This window comes from Myzus persicae, unplaced genomic scaffold (genome assembly GCF_001856785.1).
Source record: "Myzus persicae strain clone G006 unplaced genomic scaffold, MPER_G0061.0, whole genome shotgun sequence".
Taxonomy (NCBI): Eukaryota; Metazoa; Arthropoda; class Insecta; order Hemiptera; family Aphididae; genus Myzus; species Myzus persicae.
The window spans coordinates 478,725-496,015 of NW_019100692.1; the positions used below are offsets into that span (position 1 = coordinate 478,725).

General features: G+C 27.7%; 2 protein-coding genes and 1 long non-coding RNA gene across 3 annotated transcripts; all 3 read right to left on the reverse strand.

Annotated features, from left to right (window-relative positions):
- Nucleotides 1–4,676: 4,676 nt before the first annotated feature.
- Nucleotides 4,677–6,868, reverse strand: LOC111042496 (zinc finger protein 771-like). The gene is made up of 3 exons (XM_022327120.1): nt 6,447–6,868; nt 5,911–6,012; nt 4,677–4,961 (listed from the first exon to the last, which is right to left on the reverse strand). The coding sequence occupies exons 1-3, from the start codon at nt 6,463–6,465 to the stop codon at nt 4,708–4,710; spliced, it is 375 nt and encodes a 124-aa protein (XP_022182812.1). The 5' UTR covers nt 6,466–6,868; the 3' UTR covers nt 4,677–4,707.
- A 1,775-nt stretch (nt 6,869–8,643) lies between these two features.
- On the reverse strand, nt 8,644–16,976 carry LOC111042387 (zinc finger protein 202-like). Its single transcript, XM_022326980.1, has 3 exons — nt 14,288–16,976; nt 9,497–9,651; nt 8,644–9,072 (listed from the first exon to the last, which is right to left on the reverse strand). The coding sequence occupies exons 1-3, from the start codon at nt 14,490–14,492 to the stop codon at nt 8,770–8,772; spliced, it is 663 nt and encodes a 220-aa protein (XP_022182672.1). The 5' UTR covers nt 14,493–16,976; the 3' UTR covers nt 8,644–8,769.
- On the reverse strand, nt 12,387–14,218 carry LOC111042503. The gene is made up of 2 exons (XR_002605455.1): nt 13,543–14,218; nt 12,387–13,024 (listed from the first exon to the last, which is right to left on the reverse strand). It is a non-coding gene; the product is annotated as an uncharacterized LOC111042503 (long non-coding RNA).
- Nucleotides 16,977–17,291: the final 315 nt, after the last annotated feature.

The window sequence follows — 17,291 nt, forward strand, 5'->3', positions numbered from 1 at the left end:
TCCATATCAGATACAATACATCCATTGATATAACATGTAGGCTGTCTATATAGTAGGGCGATCTAGAATTACCAGAATTACCAGAATAACCTAACCTAACCTAACCTAACCTCGAAAAACAGTAACGAAAAACGAATTTGTTACGTCATACGCATCCATCTTGTGCACCCACCGTTCAGTAAAACGAGTACGTATATATACGTATATATACGTGTATGTATAGCGTATGAAAATAATTTAAAAATTGATGTTGGTATATCGCATCCTTCACTCCAATTAAAAAAAACCTATGACATAAAACGACTCATATTTTGACAATATATAATATTATGTTTAAGTTTTATTATATAGCGGAGCTATTAAATCTATATTTTAATGGACATTGTGTGAATTTACTCGGTGGACTGTTAAAGTTTCTTTTCTTGTATACTTTTTTAAACAAATATCACAACTGTATTTGAATAAAGACGTCACTTCACATTCGAATGACAAGTGCCTTTTCAGATTACCCTTACGGTTTTTTCCACTATACGACCGGCCGCAAGAATATGGACAAAAAACAGGATCTTCCAAGATTAATCTTTCAAACAGTTTAGCTACAACAGTGTAAAATAAAAAACAAATTAATACTTTTTTTATAAAGAACAATAACAGAACATACATGATACGTTGCTTACCAATACTATTAATAAATTAAATCCAGTGATAGGTACCCATGCAAGTTACAAAAAAAGCAGTCACTTAATTACAATTGATTACATTGCATGTCATCATATTTTATAAAACAAACACACATGTTAAATTTTGATGTGATCATTTACTTGTTTTAGATGAGTTAGTTATTGAATTTCATTTATACATATATATATATAAGATGTATGTTATATTAATACTTAGTTGGTTTAACCAAAATCTAATTTATCCTTGAGACCTTGAATATTATAGAATTTATGTACAAAAAATGTACAAGCAATTCACATAGTGTGCATAATTTTGTCAATAGGCAACTGTGTATGGCTGTACTGTCTTCAAGCTAAACAAATTCATTGATTTACAATCAAACAGATATCACAGATTTATACATGGGCAAACATATTATATAAATGATTATGCCCCCGAAACAAAATATGCACACTATATATACTAAAGTATAGGTTTACTAATTAATAATTAGTGTTCACCAAATTAATTCTTTATCAACTAATTTACATGATATATTTGTGTGGCTAGTCTCTTGAATAAAACTTGTATTTACTAATTTCTTAAGGAATAATGCATTTGTGAGCAGCACTTGCATACAACTATTTTGTGCATGATACATCAAATTATTCAAGTCAGTTTACATTGCATACTAAAATTAATATTAATTTATAAATACACAACTTACTATAGTATTTTATTATTAAAAGTCATTTGAATATTTTTTGTCTAATAATATCTTTTTAGACAATAAAAACATTATACAAAAACAACAAATAATTACAACAAAAATTCACAACTTTATACCTCTATCTTTTGCAGAGTAAAGTATTGTGGTGCGATGAAAGATTTCAGATTTATTCAACACACACCACTTCAAGAATGGACACTGAAACATGTTCGAACTGTTAATGAATACTTGCATGGATATAACCAAAAATATTGTCAGTTTAAGAAACTAATCAGTGAAATCTTCAACAATTTAGTTTAAGAATTATCACTTCATATTTTTTATTGTTCTATGGACAATTACTAGATGTCGTTTTAAGTTTTCATTTCTAGTAAATCTCCTTGAACATATTCTGCACAAAAACATAGGTGCAACACCACACTCAAGTTTCAAATGCTTTCTTAGATTACAATTCCGCTGTGGGCCCCTATAGAGACGACCACAATAATTTGGACACAGAACTGGGTCAGATTCCCATACCTTTTGAACATTTGTCAACGCACCTATAAACATAATCAAAATGTATATTAATTTATGTGTGACAAATGTTATTGCCTTTAGTAAGTAATTTGAACAAAACATTTTGGAAGCAAAATGATTATTGATTAAGCTAGGTATACGTATATATATTGTATATAAATTAAACCTGTTAACTACCACAAAAGCGGCATCTATCGCAAAACATATTATATATAATACAATATATTAAATAAGAATAATATACCCACTGCAAAAAGAATAACAACATAAACAAAATCTTGGAACTGCAATTACATATAATCTCTCTAGACATTAAAAAGTGTTCAAACAAATTGTTGATAAAAACATTTATACATAAATTCATTTGTGAGCAAGACATTTTTATCACACCTACCATTAATATGAGTGATACCTACAATGCAATATTTCAGTATTAGTAAAATATTAAATTAGTATAATCACTGTTATTAGAAAAATTTTTCAAATCCAGTTTATAAAAAAAATAGTAATCATATTATAATTAAACAAAAACAATTAGATTTAACAAAAACTTATATTTATTAATATTATTTTTTTTTTAATAGTAAATAATAACATTAATAAGCACTAGTATAGTACTATCAGAAATGTTAAGTATTTTTGTACTCACCATATAAAAATTTACTTGAGTGTTCAATATAACAATTTTAAATTTAAAAACAATTTATATATTTTTTTACAGTATGTTCCAAAAGTACCGTTTGAGCCTTTAGCATCTCTATAGCAAATAAATATATTTAAATAGTTTTTTTTAATATAAAGGAATAAGTAAGGGAATTTTGATTCAAGGTTCAAAAACATTTTATATAATGAAACCATACAAAATTTTTTTTTTAAATCGACCTAAGTTAAAACAAATTAAGTTTTTGTTTTTCTAAGAATATTAGTCATGTTAGCAAGACACAAATCATATAGTCAGGTTTATTTTTAAAACATTTTCAAGGATGATCAAAAACCCAACTTAAAAATGTAAGAAACTTAATAATTGTAAAAAAAAATTGAATTCCATCCCATTTAAATATATTACTTTTCCGCAGAGAAACTAAGGGTAATAGGGACTGATTTTTGGGACACATTATGTTTTATTAACAACAGAAAATCAGGGTATTAAAACATATACATTATACAACATGAATATTATTGACACTAATTATATAAATGATTATACAGATGTAAAATTTGTGTCCTTAATTCAATTTGACCAAGTGAGTAAATATTATGAAATATACATAATTTGTTATTTGCTTATAATTAACAAAAAAAACAAATAATTTTTGAGCGATAGTTTTCTTTACCTAATTAATTAAGATTGTGCACTTTTCACTATGATTGTGCAGATTAGAAGGGCATACTTTGTGAACTTTTTCCATATGTATTTTAAGCTGATACCTTCGGAAAAACCGTTTTAAACATATAGTACAAGGAAATCTTGGTTGTACACCACACTCAAATGTGTGTCGACGAAGATTTATTTTCCGATGCTGACCTTTGTAAAACCTGCCACAATTCATTGGACAATGCGCGGGATCGTATGTTGCAGCTTCTTCTACGCGTAGTAGTATATTTTGATCTGAAAACATGCATTATAACAATAGGTACAGGCAACTACAGCTTAATCTTAATAGGTACCAATAAAAGATCATAATATTATAATGTAGGTTTTTTTTTTTTTTAAGCAAAGCAACTATTTATATGTTTTCTTAAACGTGATAGGTGATTCAACAAGTATGGTACTTAAAAACAAAAATGTAATGCTATATTATAAATGTTTTATATTTGTATACAAATGATATAGATTCGTGATGAAAATTGTCAGAAAATTTAATATTTTGATACAACCCCAAGATACTAAAACACAGTTTTAAGATAAATACTTATGTGCAGCAATGTCATAGAAATATCAAATACTCAATAATATGTTCAATTATCTATTCATTTTAATTACAATTTTCTCACAAAATGTCTGTTACCTACTTATGAAAGTAAAAAATATGAATAGATTTAATTAATTCACTAACTGTTGTCAGGAGTCAATGAGTGAACATCAACATTTATAAGTAGTCGTAATATGAAAAAACTTAAAAATATTATGTAAAACATTTTGTGTAAATGTAGTTTTAACTTTTATTTAATTCACAAAAAAATCCATCAATGATTCTGATTTTGATAAAAAGACATCTTATCAATAAGTATTAAAAAGTTTACATAGTTGAACATTAAGATAATTTGAACATAATATACACATAACATTTTAATTTATAATATTATATATGTTTATACGTGTAGTATATATTTATTTTTGGTAACTAATATAAACAAAAATCAAATGAGTAACTACCAAATCTCTTATCTGATGAAATAATATGGTAACTATAACAAAATCAAAAATTCTAAAATTATTCAACATCAAAATAATAATTTTATACCATAAACTGTTACTTGAATTGAGCTTAAATTCTAAACTATTATCAGTACCTATAGTTGTTAATTGGAATTCAATTTTTGTTCCAATGAAAATACTAGAATAATAATATATACCTTAAATTAACAAACAGTGTTAATTTACACTTTTTGACGTTCAATTTAAGTATATATTTGAAAAAAAAAACACTAATTTAAACAGTAAATCAATACTAATTAAAAATTAATTGGTAAACGTATGATAATATATTATATACGTATTGTATATATGGCACTAGATTATAAGTTAACATTCTTTATTGTGTGATTAAAGTCAAATATATAATGGTCAAAAAATATTATGACATAGTATTGTGATTAGAACCTAAAATTATTTTATGAACAACTAGCATATGCATTTTCAAATTTGCTTTCAATGAGAAGCTTTTTGGGCAGGCTAGGCATTTGAATTGTGGTGCTACTCCACACTCATATTTCAAGTGCTTCTGCAAGTTGTATTTACGCCACATACCCTTGTAACACCGTCCGCAGTTTTTTGGGCAATACACAGGATTTTCATTAGCGTACCCATCATTCTTTTTTAACATAAAGTCTGAAAGTAAAAGTAAGTACACCTCAATAAAATAATATGTCAAAATACATTCAACAAATATAATAACCCAAAATAATATAATTCAAGCTGGTTTAGATATTGTTAATTTTTTCAATCATACATACAAAATGGCAAAATCTCATTTTTAATCATATAATTATTTGTTGTACGGGCAACTAAAGCCACATCAACAACATTAATATTGTTTTATTTTTATTTTAGTATAAATAATACAACAGCCAACAAAGATTTCAATTCATTAAAATAATTTTAAAAAGACATTAATTAATATTTAAGCAAAAAATTATTATGATATAATCATAACCATCTAATATGTATAACTATTATGGGTATGATTATCATCATATTTATTTTAATAATCTATATCAAAACAGAAGTCTTTCATTAGTGTTTGGTTTTAAGCATATATTGAATTTGGAAATATTATTGATAAAAACAAACATTCCAGTAATACTAAGTAATCAGTATTTTCAGTAAAAGGATGATAAATAAAAAAAAACTGATATGAATAAAAAGTTTTTATCAATATTCAATATTTATATTTTTAATTATGGAGTATACATCACATTATTATACATGTTGTAAATCATATCCCAGTATAAAATTATCAAAATAAAATAATATAACAAATCTAGTTAGAATTTTAAAAATTGTGTAATTAAAAGTAATATTCCAAAATAATAACATTTTTATGTCTGGAACATTTTGTTTTTTGGCACTACCGATATTAATATACATAGTTAATATAACAACAGTAAAAACTAAACATACAATAAATCAATATTGTTAAAATTTTAAGAATTATAAATAACTTTATGAATAGTTCCCAAATGATATTTCAAACCGCGTACACAATTGAATTTTTTCATACAAATTAGGCAAGTTACAGTTTTTCCACATTCTTTCAGCAAGTGTAATTTAAGATTACCTTTTCGATTTTGTCCTCCAAATTTTCGACCACAATTTTTTGGACAAATTGAAGGGTTGTTTTTTACAATTTGATCCAATTTGGTCAGCCAAAATATAGTATCTGAATATATAGAAAAACAAATTAGTTTGGTTATTTTTATAATTCATTATATAAGGTCTATACATTAAACTTAGAACACATAATCAATTGCTTCAATAAGTTCATTATTTAATGATTTGTTCATGTATCATGTTTTCTCTATTTCTAATAAGTAAATGGTAATAATTATTAATTATTAATTGAGCCCAATAAGCAGTTTTTAAATATTTAGAAGTGTTTAGCTATAAGGTTATACTTATGTACATATTTCCGCCAAAACAGTATTCACTAAGCAGTTTTAGAAAGAAAATTGTTGATGAATGCATGTTTACAATCATATTTAGCAAACGACACACAAATCTTACTCGTATGTTTTCAAATAGAATGATTTTTAAGACGTTCAAAATTAGTTACCATTTAATAAAAATTTATTATGAATTATAAAAATAAAATACCTGGAATTCCAGTGAGCATGGCTCGATATAAAACAACAATAATATTATGATTTGAGATACCTCTGTGACCACTATAAACAAGTTCTTTGAAGACTTTAAAATATTGATCAACTTATTTAATTCTATTGTTAACTTCTGTATTAAATAGTTTACAACCAGTTAAGTTATCCACTCCCTAACTCACATTGAAAATGTATGCTTATTTCTATCATAGAACAATTTTCTTTCTCTCTTTTATGTTTCTGTCAATATTATCAAATAATGTTATAGTATTGATAACTTTTTGCTCTATCTTTTAAATATTATAATTATTTTAATTTATTGTAAAACTATTAACTATATATGATTAACCACAGTTAATTTACTCGATTTAATATATACCAACTGTATTAATTGTAATTGTCAAACTATTATAGTTGTAGGTTGAAAGTTCTAAATAAAAAAAATATTATGATTTCTGCAATTTAGAATACAAAATGAATCATATTAAATCGTATTCAAAATTAATACCTATATAATGTATTATTATTATTATACATTATTATATTATTATTATTATTATATATTATTAAATAGTATTAGTAATTAACCGATTCAAAAAAAAAAAAAATTTAAATAAACAACCAAATAAACACATTTATTTTTTCAAAGAACGGAAAGTTCCTCTTTTAAGGACTAAACGTAAACAAATTCAATTTTTTAGTTAACATTCAGAGCCATAACTATGTATTTGCTGTAAAGATTAGCAATCATATTGATAGAATTAGGGTATAATTCAGTTACACCTACAGTTAGTACAGTTGGTCTAATCATTAAATACAAACACATAATTATAAAACTAATCATAATAAAATCAATAATAATAACAAACAGGATAACACTAGTATTTGTTACACTAATTATTTTGATAAACATTTTAATTTTATATAAAAGCATAGAAAAAACCTATTTTAATCTTAGATGAATCCCAACATAAATAAAAAAACAAAAAATTATTATGTAGTACTGACAGTAATATACATTTAAAAGACATGCTGTGTTTTTAAGTATTCTTATCATAACTATTTACCTACATTATTATTATGGTAGGGAGAAATTAACACATTAATATTCACAAAACTAACTATGTTTTTGTTCCTTAAATTCAATAACATTGATCGTCGTCTACTCAAAACACTAAATATAAAAATTAAATAATGAAAATCTTTTATTTATAATTTATTAACATTACTGAAACAATATATTCTATGCTCTTTGTTTAAAGATTCTATGATTAAAATTAAAAAATAATAAATAACAATTATTTTTAATAAAAGAAAAGAAAATGTATATTCTATTCAAAAAAACAATGAAATATCTTACAAGTTGTAGGCAAAAACTAACGATTATTAAAAAGTTTTTAGTGTAAATGAAATTAGAGTTTACTAAGTGAAATAATCAGTAGATAATTTTCAAGTTATTGGTTATCATATTTTGTATAATATTTAGTCAAAAACTAAATGTGCAAGTCTTAAATGATTAGTTAGACCACGTTTATGGGCAAATTTTTTAAAACATATTGAACATTCAAAGTTGTTTGCGTCAAGACATGTCATGATATGTTCTACATACAGATTTTCAGCATTTGGACCTAAAATTATATTTTTACAATTTTTACATCGATAACAATTTTCTGTTTTAGTTTCAGTTACAGAACATTTCTTCGGTTCCTGTTTTTTTGATTCTGGTTGTTGAGAAATTGTAGATGCTGATAAAACCGGAACTGCGTCTAACTTTGGTTTAGTAGTGATTCTTAATTCTAGAATAAAAAAAATGTCCATTAGTATGAAATAAATAAATATTACAACAAACATATTTTGTTAGTAATGAACTATAGCCATAAAGCACTGTTATAATATAAATTATTACATATTATACTATACAAATTATTAAAAACATACAATATATACAATAAACATATGAAAATATACATAAACACTAAAATGTTATGAATTTTTTTATTTTTTTATTTATAGGTACTTATTAATTTACCAATTATTTCAGTTAAGTATAATAGTATAAAATATGAATGACAAATGTATTAGTTTTTTGTAGTAATACTTTTTCAACCTAAACATATATATATATATATATATATATATACTGTTCTTTATACATCATAGTAAATTATTGTTATACATTTTTAAACAACACAACACAACAAACAATAAATAAACAATATAAATTAAATATATCTATAAAATGAAATAATATAACAAAAACAGAATTATTTCTAATTAACATACACAGTAGTATTCATAAAGTTAAATATGTAATACAACAATTAGGAGTGGTTAAAATGAATATAATTGTGCACAGTAATCATATGCTTTTTAAGATTATACTTTTGGGCACAAGTCTTATTACAAAAACTACATTTGAACTGTGGTTCAACACCGCATTCATATGTTACATGTCGATTCATTGAATCTTTTCGTGTATATCGCCGACCACAGTTTTTCGGACAGCGATACATAAGTGGCATTGCAGTGGACTCATCAGCACCTAATAACAACAAAAGAAAAAACAATACAAATTTAATCAAAATGTCATTTAACTGTTTTTCTGAAAAACAAAATGTCAGCAATTAAAAATAAATAATTCAATATTGTTTAAAATATCATGATCAATCAAATAACAACCAAGCAGACAATATTAATAGATAAGTTTGTCACTACAATAAAGTATATACTCTAGATACACACATATTAGGCAGTTCATTACATCTCTAAAAAGTTTAAACGGAAAAGAAAAATCAAGTAACAAGCAACTATTAGTTATAACCTATAATATTGATTGATCTTTATACATTATTACATCATCTATTTTTTTTCCAAAATAAATTATAATTCTTGATAATTTATAAAGAGTATTGATTCATTGTTTGAATGCCAAAATACAGTTTTTTTTTAAATTTAAATAAAGAATGATTAGCATTTTATCATATATAATATTAAATTAGTATGTATAAATAAGGGTTAAAACCAAGATAATATTTTTGGTGAACAAACATCACATCTTAATACTTCATTGCACCACTTTTGAAATATGCGCAATTTGTTGAATAATAGCTTCAAGTCGAATTTCAAATGGCTTAAATTTAGATTGCAAAACAAAACTAATTCGGACAGAACAGTGCCACAGTCCCATGTAGAGTAATATATTCCTGTAAAAAGCATCAAAAAATATATGAGTAAATGGCTAAATAAAATACCTATGAACTAATTATTATATAGTAGCTAGAAATTTTTTTGTCAAAAAAACCTGATTATTTCATGTTATGATATTTCAAAACATAACTATGGAAGTAAATTAGATACCTTCTCTAATGTTAATATAATTATAATACATAAATATGCATCAATGATAACCAATTTCAAATTTTAATCACTGGTATTTAATTTTGAAATTGATCTAGAGATTTCTTGTTTTCTTGACATAAATAATTGCCTCACACAATAAGTCCAACCACTTACTGCCACTTACTAGTAGTAATTATGTACTACCAATTAACATTTCTAAAAATACAAACATAATTATAATATTGTTTATGTTAAAGAAATATGCAGAAAAATTTGTCTAAGGTATTATTTTTTATTGGTAAACAACTGTCTACATTTTCATATTAATTTTTTAGATTTACATTATTATATAAAATAGCAAAAATAATGGCGAAAAAAATATAATATTATATAATTAAAAAATTCGAGTTATCAGTCATAATCTAATAATAATTAATCAACAGTTTTTGTACACCGTGAAAACATTTCCTTGAAATATTTTGAACAGAATATATTGTGTTATTTGTACGTATCAGCTATCACTAAGTTAAATTTACAACAAAAATTCACAAGTTCCGTAATACGCAACTATCTGATGACTCCGAAACATTGAAATTTATAGGCTTAATTATAGGTTAGTAAGTTCAAAATTTTAATTCAGTATACAATGTACTCATGAATGTAGAATGTATTATAATAATATGTACTACTTTTTTGAGTCCAAAATGAATTAACAGGTACCTACTCTACATAACAAATACGACTACATTGTGGAAATTCACATTGTTATTACTTTAAATTTAATACAATTCTCAATGTATATATCGTATGTATTGTCTCTTCATAAAAAGTTTTGATTAATATGTATAAAAGTGTTCGCACAAATAATATTAATTATCAAACCGAAAAAAACGGATTAAACATTTTATCTAGCAATAAATTACGGGACTTAACATTTTAATGAAATAGGTCAATAATAAGACACATAGTTCCGGTAAAAAATAAATACACACAAATACTCACAAATATTCAACATAAAATAAGGTAATAAATTGTCTAATACAATACGATTATCTTAACCTATTGGCTATTAATACAGTACAATAATATTAGACATTTATACATATTTCAAAAAAAGTTTGAAAAATCGTTTAAAATTATGACAAGTTTTATAATAATTAACAAATTGCATAATAGGTACAATGTACATTGTATTTTAGGGTTGACTCATTATTAATTTGAATGTATTTGACACATAATTTAATTTTTAATCAAAGTGCGCTTATTGTGGTATAAGTACATAACGTCTGAAATTCATATCGAAGTATATTTAATTTTATATTTAGTATAATACCTCACACCACTGCGAATCATTAGATTTTTAAAGTGTATTTTTATAAATACAATATTGGAAAAAAAATGACCGAATAAGATCATAATTATTATTATTAAAAAAAACTTATTTCTAGTATAGTTATTTATTGGCAATGAAAGAATATCGATAGCTTTTAACGTATAATCGTGGGTAAACTACTATCGCGGTGAAAATCTGTGTGTTGAATCTAATGTCAAAGGCTTATAAATAAGCACAGATTTGCAATACACTGTTCCAACACGAATCCTATGTATGAGAAAAATTATATTTTTAGTGTTATCGTCGGCGATTTGGTCAGTGGCAGACGTGCCGCGATTGACGGGTGTACACTATGCGCGACTAGTGGACGGTGATTGGTAGGACGTGGAGTGTACAATGTCGGAATCATTGAAAAGTCCCTTATGCATTTGAGTCATGTGTTTCTTCAAACTGAAGTTGTATACAAATTTGCGCCCACACACTTGACACTCGTACTTAGGATCGATACCACACTCGTGCGCTATGTGACGCTTCATGTGTTCCAACCGCTTGTAGCTGCGGCCGCAATTATTCGGGCATATTATCCTCTCCCTGGCTCTGGCGGCGTTGGCAGTTAACCGCAACATGTGTTCTTCGTAAGTGTAGTCGTTCGGATCAAATGACGTATAGACAGCTATACGCATGGGTATGGCCGAGAACAGAAAACAGAACAAAATACAATTCGTGAATCTCGGAACGGCAATAATAGTTAAATATAATAAGTTATATAATATAACTTATAAGTTTATATAAGTTCACACACTCGCACGAGCACACAAATAAACATTACACCGATGGCATGCATTATCATTGTATACATGCAGGGGTGTTCTCGCGGAGGATAAGTCCTTCTAACTGTTTCGGCTTTTGTCATAACCAATATTGATTGAGTAATAATATAATACAATATTTTTCTATTGTACTAAAAAGTGTAGATATGCACATAATTCAAAGATATGACTGTATTATACACTGGTATCTACATACTTAAAATGTGATTTCAAAGAAAAATAGCTGCAGTAAAATCACCCAAGTACGCTCTACTCAAATATATTTTGTGGCGTGTGTAATACAGTTTGTAATTTAGTCATATTCTCCCCCCTCATAACATTGAGAATTCCTGAGAACGTCACTGAATAGGTATACCTGGATATTCATAGTGAACTATATATATGCAATGCAGTATAGTATACGGTGCGGGTGTGAGAACATACAAACTACAACGCATAATAAGCCAACAGTTATGTTTATTAAATACTTAAAAACCAATCAAGGTACAACTAAAAATACATATAGATAAAAGTATAAATCAAAGGTAAAGCACAATGCGATGGATAGGTGTAATGCAAGCAGAAATTAAGAAATGTGTCGTAAGATACAACACATCAATAAGCTAGGAGGCATATATAACTATTATAATATTACAAGGACAAAATTATATTTTTTCGACAAAACACTACTTTAGAAGCTAGTGCACACTTGTGATGACATGCGTTGGATAATAATATAATACCAACAAGTGCACATTTTTTTTCTACATAATAAAGTAAATGGGCCAATGGTACCTAAATAACTATCGAACAAATTAACAATAAACACAAATAAACGCAGGTACTATATTTTAATCGATCACCGATCAGTATATATATTATAAATTATAATAAAATGTATTAATAATATCACATTGAACAATATAAAAACAACGTCGTTAAGACGGATGACAACAAATTTAAATTGTTGTAGTTACAAAATCGAGTATAGCTTTAGCTTCAGAGGCAGGCCGCACTCGTATCGAAGATGCTGATTAACTAATTGATTGTACTTATACGACCATCCGCATTGTCTCGAGCACACAAATCGGGAAACTGTAATCATAAAAAGCATCACAAACATACGGTTAGTCAAAAGGAAAGAAATTAGTTAAGTAAACTGTAGTTGGTAAACACTCTCCGGAGTCTGGGCCGCTACAAGTATACACTGTGATCGATAGTTATATGACTTAAACAACTGCAAATAGGACTGACGAATCGCACATGAATATGATTAATGTCTGCACTATTTTGGTATTAAAAGTAAGAATACATTAAGGTGAATTACAATTACAATTTTAGTATTTACTATTTAGTAAATTAATACACATCTATAAGATATTTTCTATTTTTATTTCTTATTTTGACTGCACATTAGTCCAATATTAATAAAACCCCAAAACTTACAACATGTGTTAACTGGGTACCTCCTATTAAACGTGAAATAATAATTATTAGTGAAATTATATTAACTAATATTCCAGTGAAACTATCTACTTAATTGGGGATAATATGTGGTGGACAGTAGCAATGTGAAACATGGTTCCATGCAATTCGAATGTTTTGCCACATACCGAACACTTAAACTTCGAAGCTACGCCGCACTCGTAACGCAGGCGCTGTGTAACTGCAGCTTGCTTGTACTAACGGCCGCATCCATTCGAGCACACAAACCGAGACACTGCAATCACAAACAGTAACACGGACAAGCGATTATTGTAGATCACGACGTAATACGGTTAGTCAATAAGTATAAGTGTAGTAAATTGTCGTTGGTTAACACTTTCTAACAACTTCAAATAAACACTGTGATCGAGCTAAGTGGCTTAGACAGCTACCTACAGGTAGGACGAATCATATAATGTGATTCATGCGTGCAGTTATTGTGGTTGTATAAGTAAGAATACAATACAGCCGCATTCACAGATACGTGTGTCGTGTCGTGCGAGCGCTTGGTAACTAATGATTACAACTGGTAACCTTATTGGTTTAAAAGTTGATCTGTAGTCAATACTTGGTATAGTCGATTGCAACTTGGTTTTACATGATACCAAAAAAATAATGTCCAATCACAATTTTAATTGATAGACACGACACGGGGTAGCTGTGAATCTGGATGAATGGAATTGTTAGTACTTAGAAAACTAATAATACACAACTATTAGGTATTTTTTATTTATACATATTATTTTTACTGCAAATTAAAAAAAAAACAAACTATAATTTATATAATGCTGGAACTTGTAAAAATTGTAACTTAAGTAAAGTCATATTAAAGATAAAATAATAATAATTAATTCAATTCAATTCAATTTCAGTGAATTGGTCTATCGATGAGTAGGTGGTGAACGGCAACAATGTGGGAATTTAAGGTGCTACGCTGCTTGAACGTTTTGTCACACACCAAACACTTAAACTTAGGAGCTACGCCACACTCGTAACGCAGGTGCTGCTTAACTCCTTGCTTGTACTTGTACGATCGGCCACATCCGTTCGAGCACACAAACCGGGGCACTGCAATCATAAACGGTAACAAGGAAATGAGATTATTATTATGGATCACGACGTCATACCTAGATAGGTTTATATGGTTTATATGTATGGTACGGATATAATTTTTTACATTATTATAGCAAGTATAGTAGGTAAACACTTTCTGCGCCACTACAAGTACGCACTCTCATCGATTTATATGACTTAATAATAGTTGGAAGTATGAGCGCCGAATGTTATTTTATTTATGCGTTCATTCATTTTGATTGTATAGGTAAGAATATATTGAGGTGAAAAGAAATGTTAATATTCAGTAAATTAATACACATATGTAGGATACATTTTATTTTATATTCTTCTACTGACTGCACATTAATCAAATATTAATATACAGTCACATCTTGCAGAATTTGTAAACTAGGTATCTCTTATTAAACGTAAAATAATGATTATTAGTTCAAATATTTTCCAGTGAAACTGTCTACTTATTAGATGAATATGCTATGAACGCTTTGTGACACAGCGAACACTTGAACATTGGAGGCATGCTGCACTCGTAGCGCAAGTGTTGGGTAACTCCTTTTTGTACTTGTACGACCGGCCGCCCCCGTTCAAACACTTGAACCGTGAAACTACAACAATAAACAGTAAAGCGGACAGGTGATTAGGTGATTAGGAGCTATACTTTCGGCACAGCTATTAATTATTATACTGGTAAATGGTAATATTATATATGAACCATAAAAAAATCGTCATCGATAAACATTACCTGGGCGTTAATAGTACAAAGTTTGGTCGAGTCATCTGAAGGTAACGGCTGCATGCAGGTATAATAATGACAATAATGTTATTGATTCAAGAGTGCAGTCCATAACAATTTCAATTTTTTATAGGTAAGTATATGTAAGGTGAAACAAAATGTTAGTATTCAGTAAAAATACACATCTATATAAGGTAATTTTTTATTTTATCTGCTTTTATTTTTACTAAACATTAAAAAACAACCATAAATAGGTATATTACATTATAATGATGTCGACTATTTAGACTAGGTAATAACCTAAACACCTAATGATACCTACTAAACATATAATGTAGTTGGTATTATGTCATTATGCCACTATGTGTCGAGGCTGACGAAATAGTTTATAGGTGGTAGTTAGTCAATCATAGGTGTCGTGGATGCTCTAAATGTGCTCTTAATGCTCCAGTGCTATAGTTGAAAATTTTGTTACACACTAGACACTCGAACTGCGGCAGCATTCGGGAGCTGCGGTAGTATTTGAGCTAGAGGTCCTACAAGTAGGTATACAGTGTGAAAGAGTAACTACGAAGAGGTAACAGCAGCAAGAATTTAGTTAAGTTTATATGTGATGACATCAATTGTTAAGATTCGGTCAGATATGTAGATCTAGTAGGTTACTTTTATTTGATATTCTTTTTTCGATTTCCCATTAATACAATTAATCTATAATTAATACAATGCTGTGATTCGTAATCTAGGCAGGTATGTATAATAAGTAAACCTAATAAAACGATAATATTATAATACAACAATTATGACACAAAATATTTTGAGGCCAACAAAATGCGTGACACACCCATCTCGGCATCTCACATGCACGGAAACGGTCTGCTAAATCGAGGATAATAATGTTGTACGAGTGGAACGAGTAGAATTAAACATGTATTAACTATTATTACACAGTATTATTGCAACTCGTATATATTACGATATGTGGCCATAACACATTCACGAATGAAGATATTATAAAATGTGTTATCAATGCAAATAAACTGTAAACCATGTACAATTGTAATATATTTAAAATTAATTTGCACTAAACTTGGTAATACATAATATTTTACTCTGAGCGATAAGTAAATTTGTATTTCAATAAGTCTGCCGACACTCGGCAGGGCGGCAGTAAAGTCACAGGTGAGTATTAAAACGAGTATCTCAACAGAAAGACGGGGAACAGTTATAAACAACGAGGTGATATTAAAAATATCAGTTTTTGTAAAATGAATTAAAAGGCGGTGGGATTATAAGTATAGGGCAGAAATATTAACCACCCTAAGAAGGGTTAATGACCTAGTCAAGAGAGGGGTGGGCTTCTTCATATATTATATTTATGTACAAAATATATTACATTTAAAATAATTAACTACACTCACATACAATAGTCCGAGGAAATAATTGTCGATCCTTTTGGAATGCGTCTGTGGATAATGGAATAGTAAAGTGGTATCGAAAGTACTCCTGCAAGGTCATACTGCTAAATATGTGACGGATTAAAAAATTAAAATGTATTATTATTTCCATTTAGGTATTTCTATATAATATATATATATATACATATATTTATGTACAATATTTAATATAAAAATAATAGTATGTATTTAACCGATAGGTAAGTTATTACTATTGATTGTAATAAAATGTTTATAGCTGTAGGTACAATTAACGATAATAAAAACACACAATAATAATATAACATTAAGTAGATGGATATAAATAAATAATAACCACTGATCTCACAGAGAACTGTAAGTTCATTAAAAAAGTGAAGTTTTCATGGTGTATTGCAGATTGAAATCAGAGTCGGTGGCTTTCCTGTGGTGCACCAATACGATGTGTCTCTTCATGTTGCCTTTCAACGTGCATCTCTTCGGACAGTACGGACATTTGTACAGAGGTGGTTTACCGCATTCGTAATTCAAGTGGCCGCTGAGACTGCTTCTGAATTTGTACCTCTTACCACAGTTGTTCGGACACGGATAAGACAACGGCTGGTTAGCAGGTTCAACTAAGAAAGTAAAAACAATA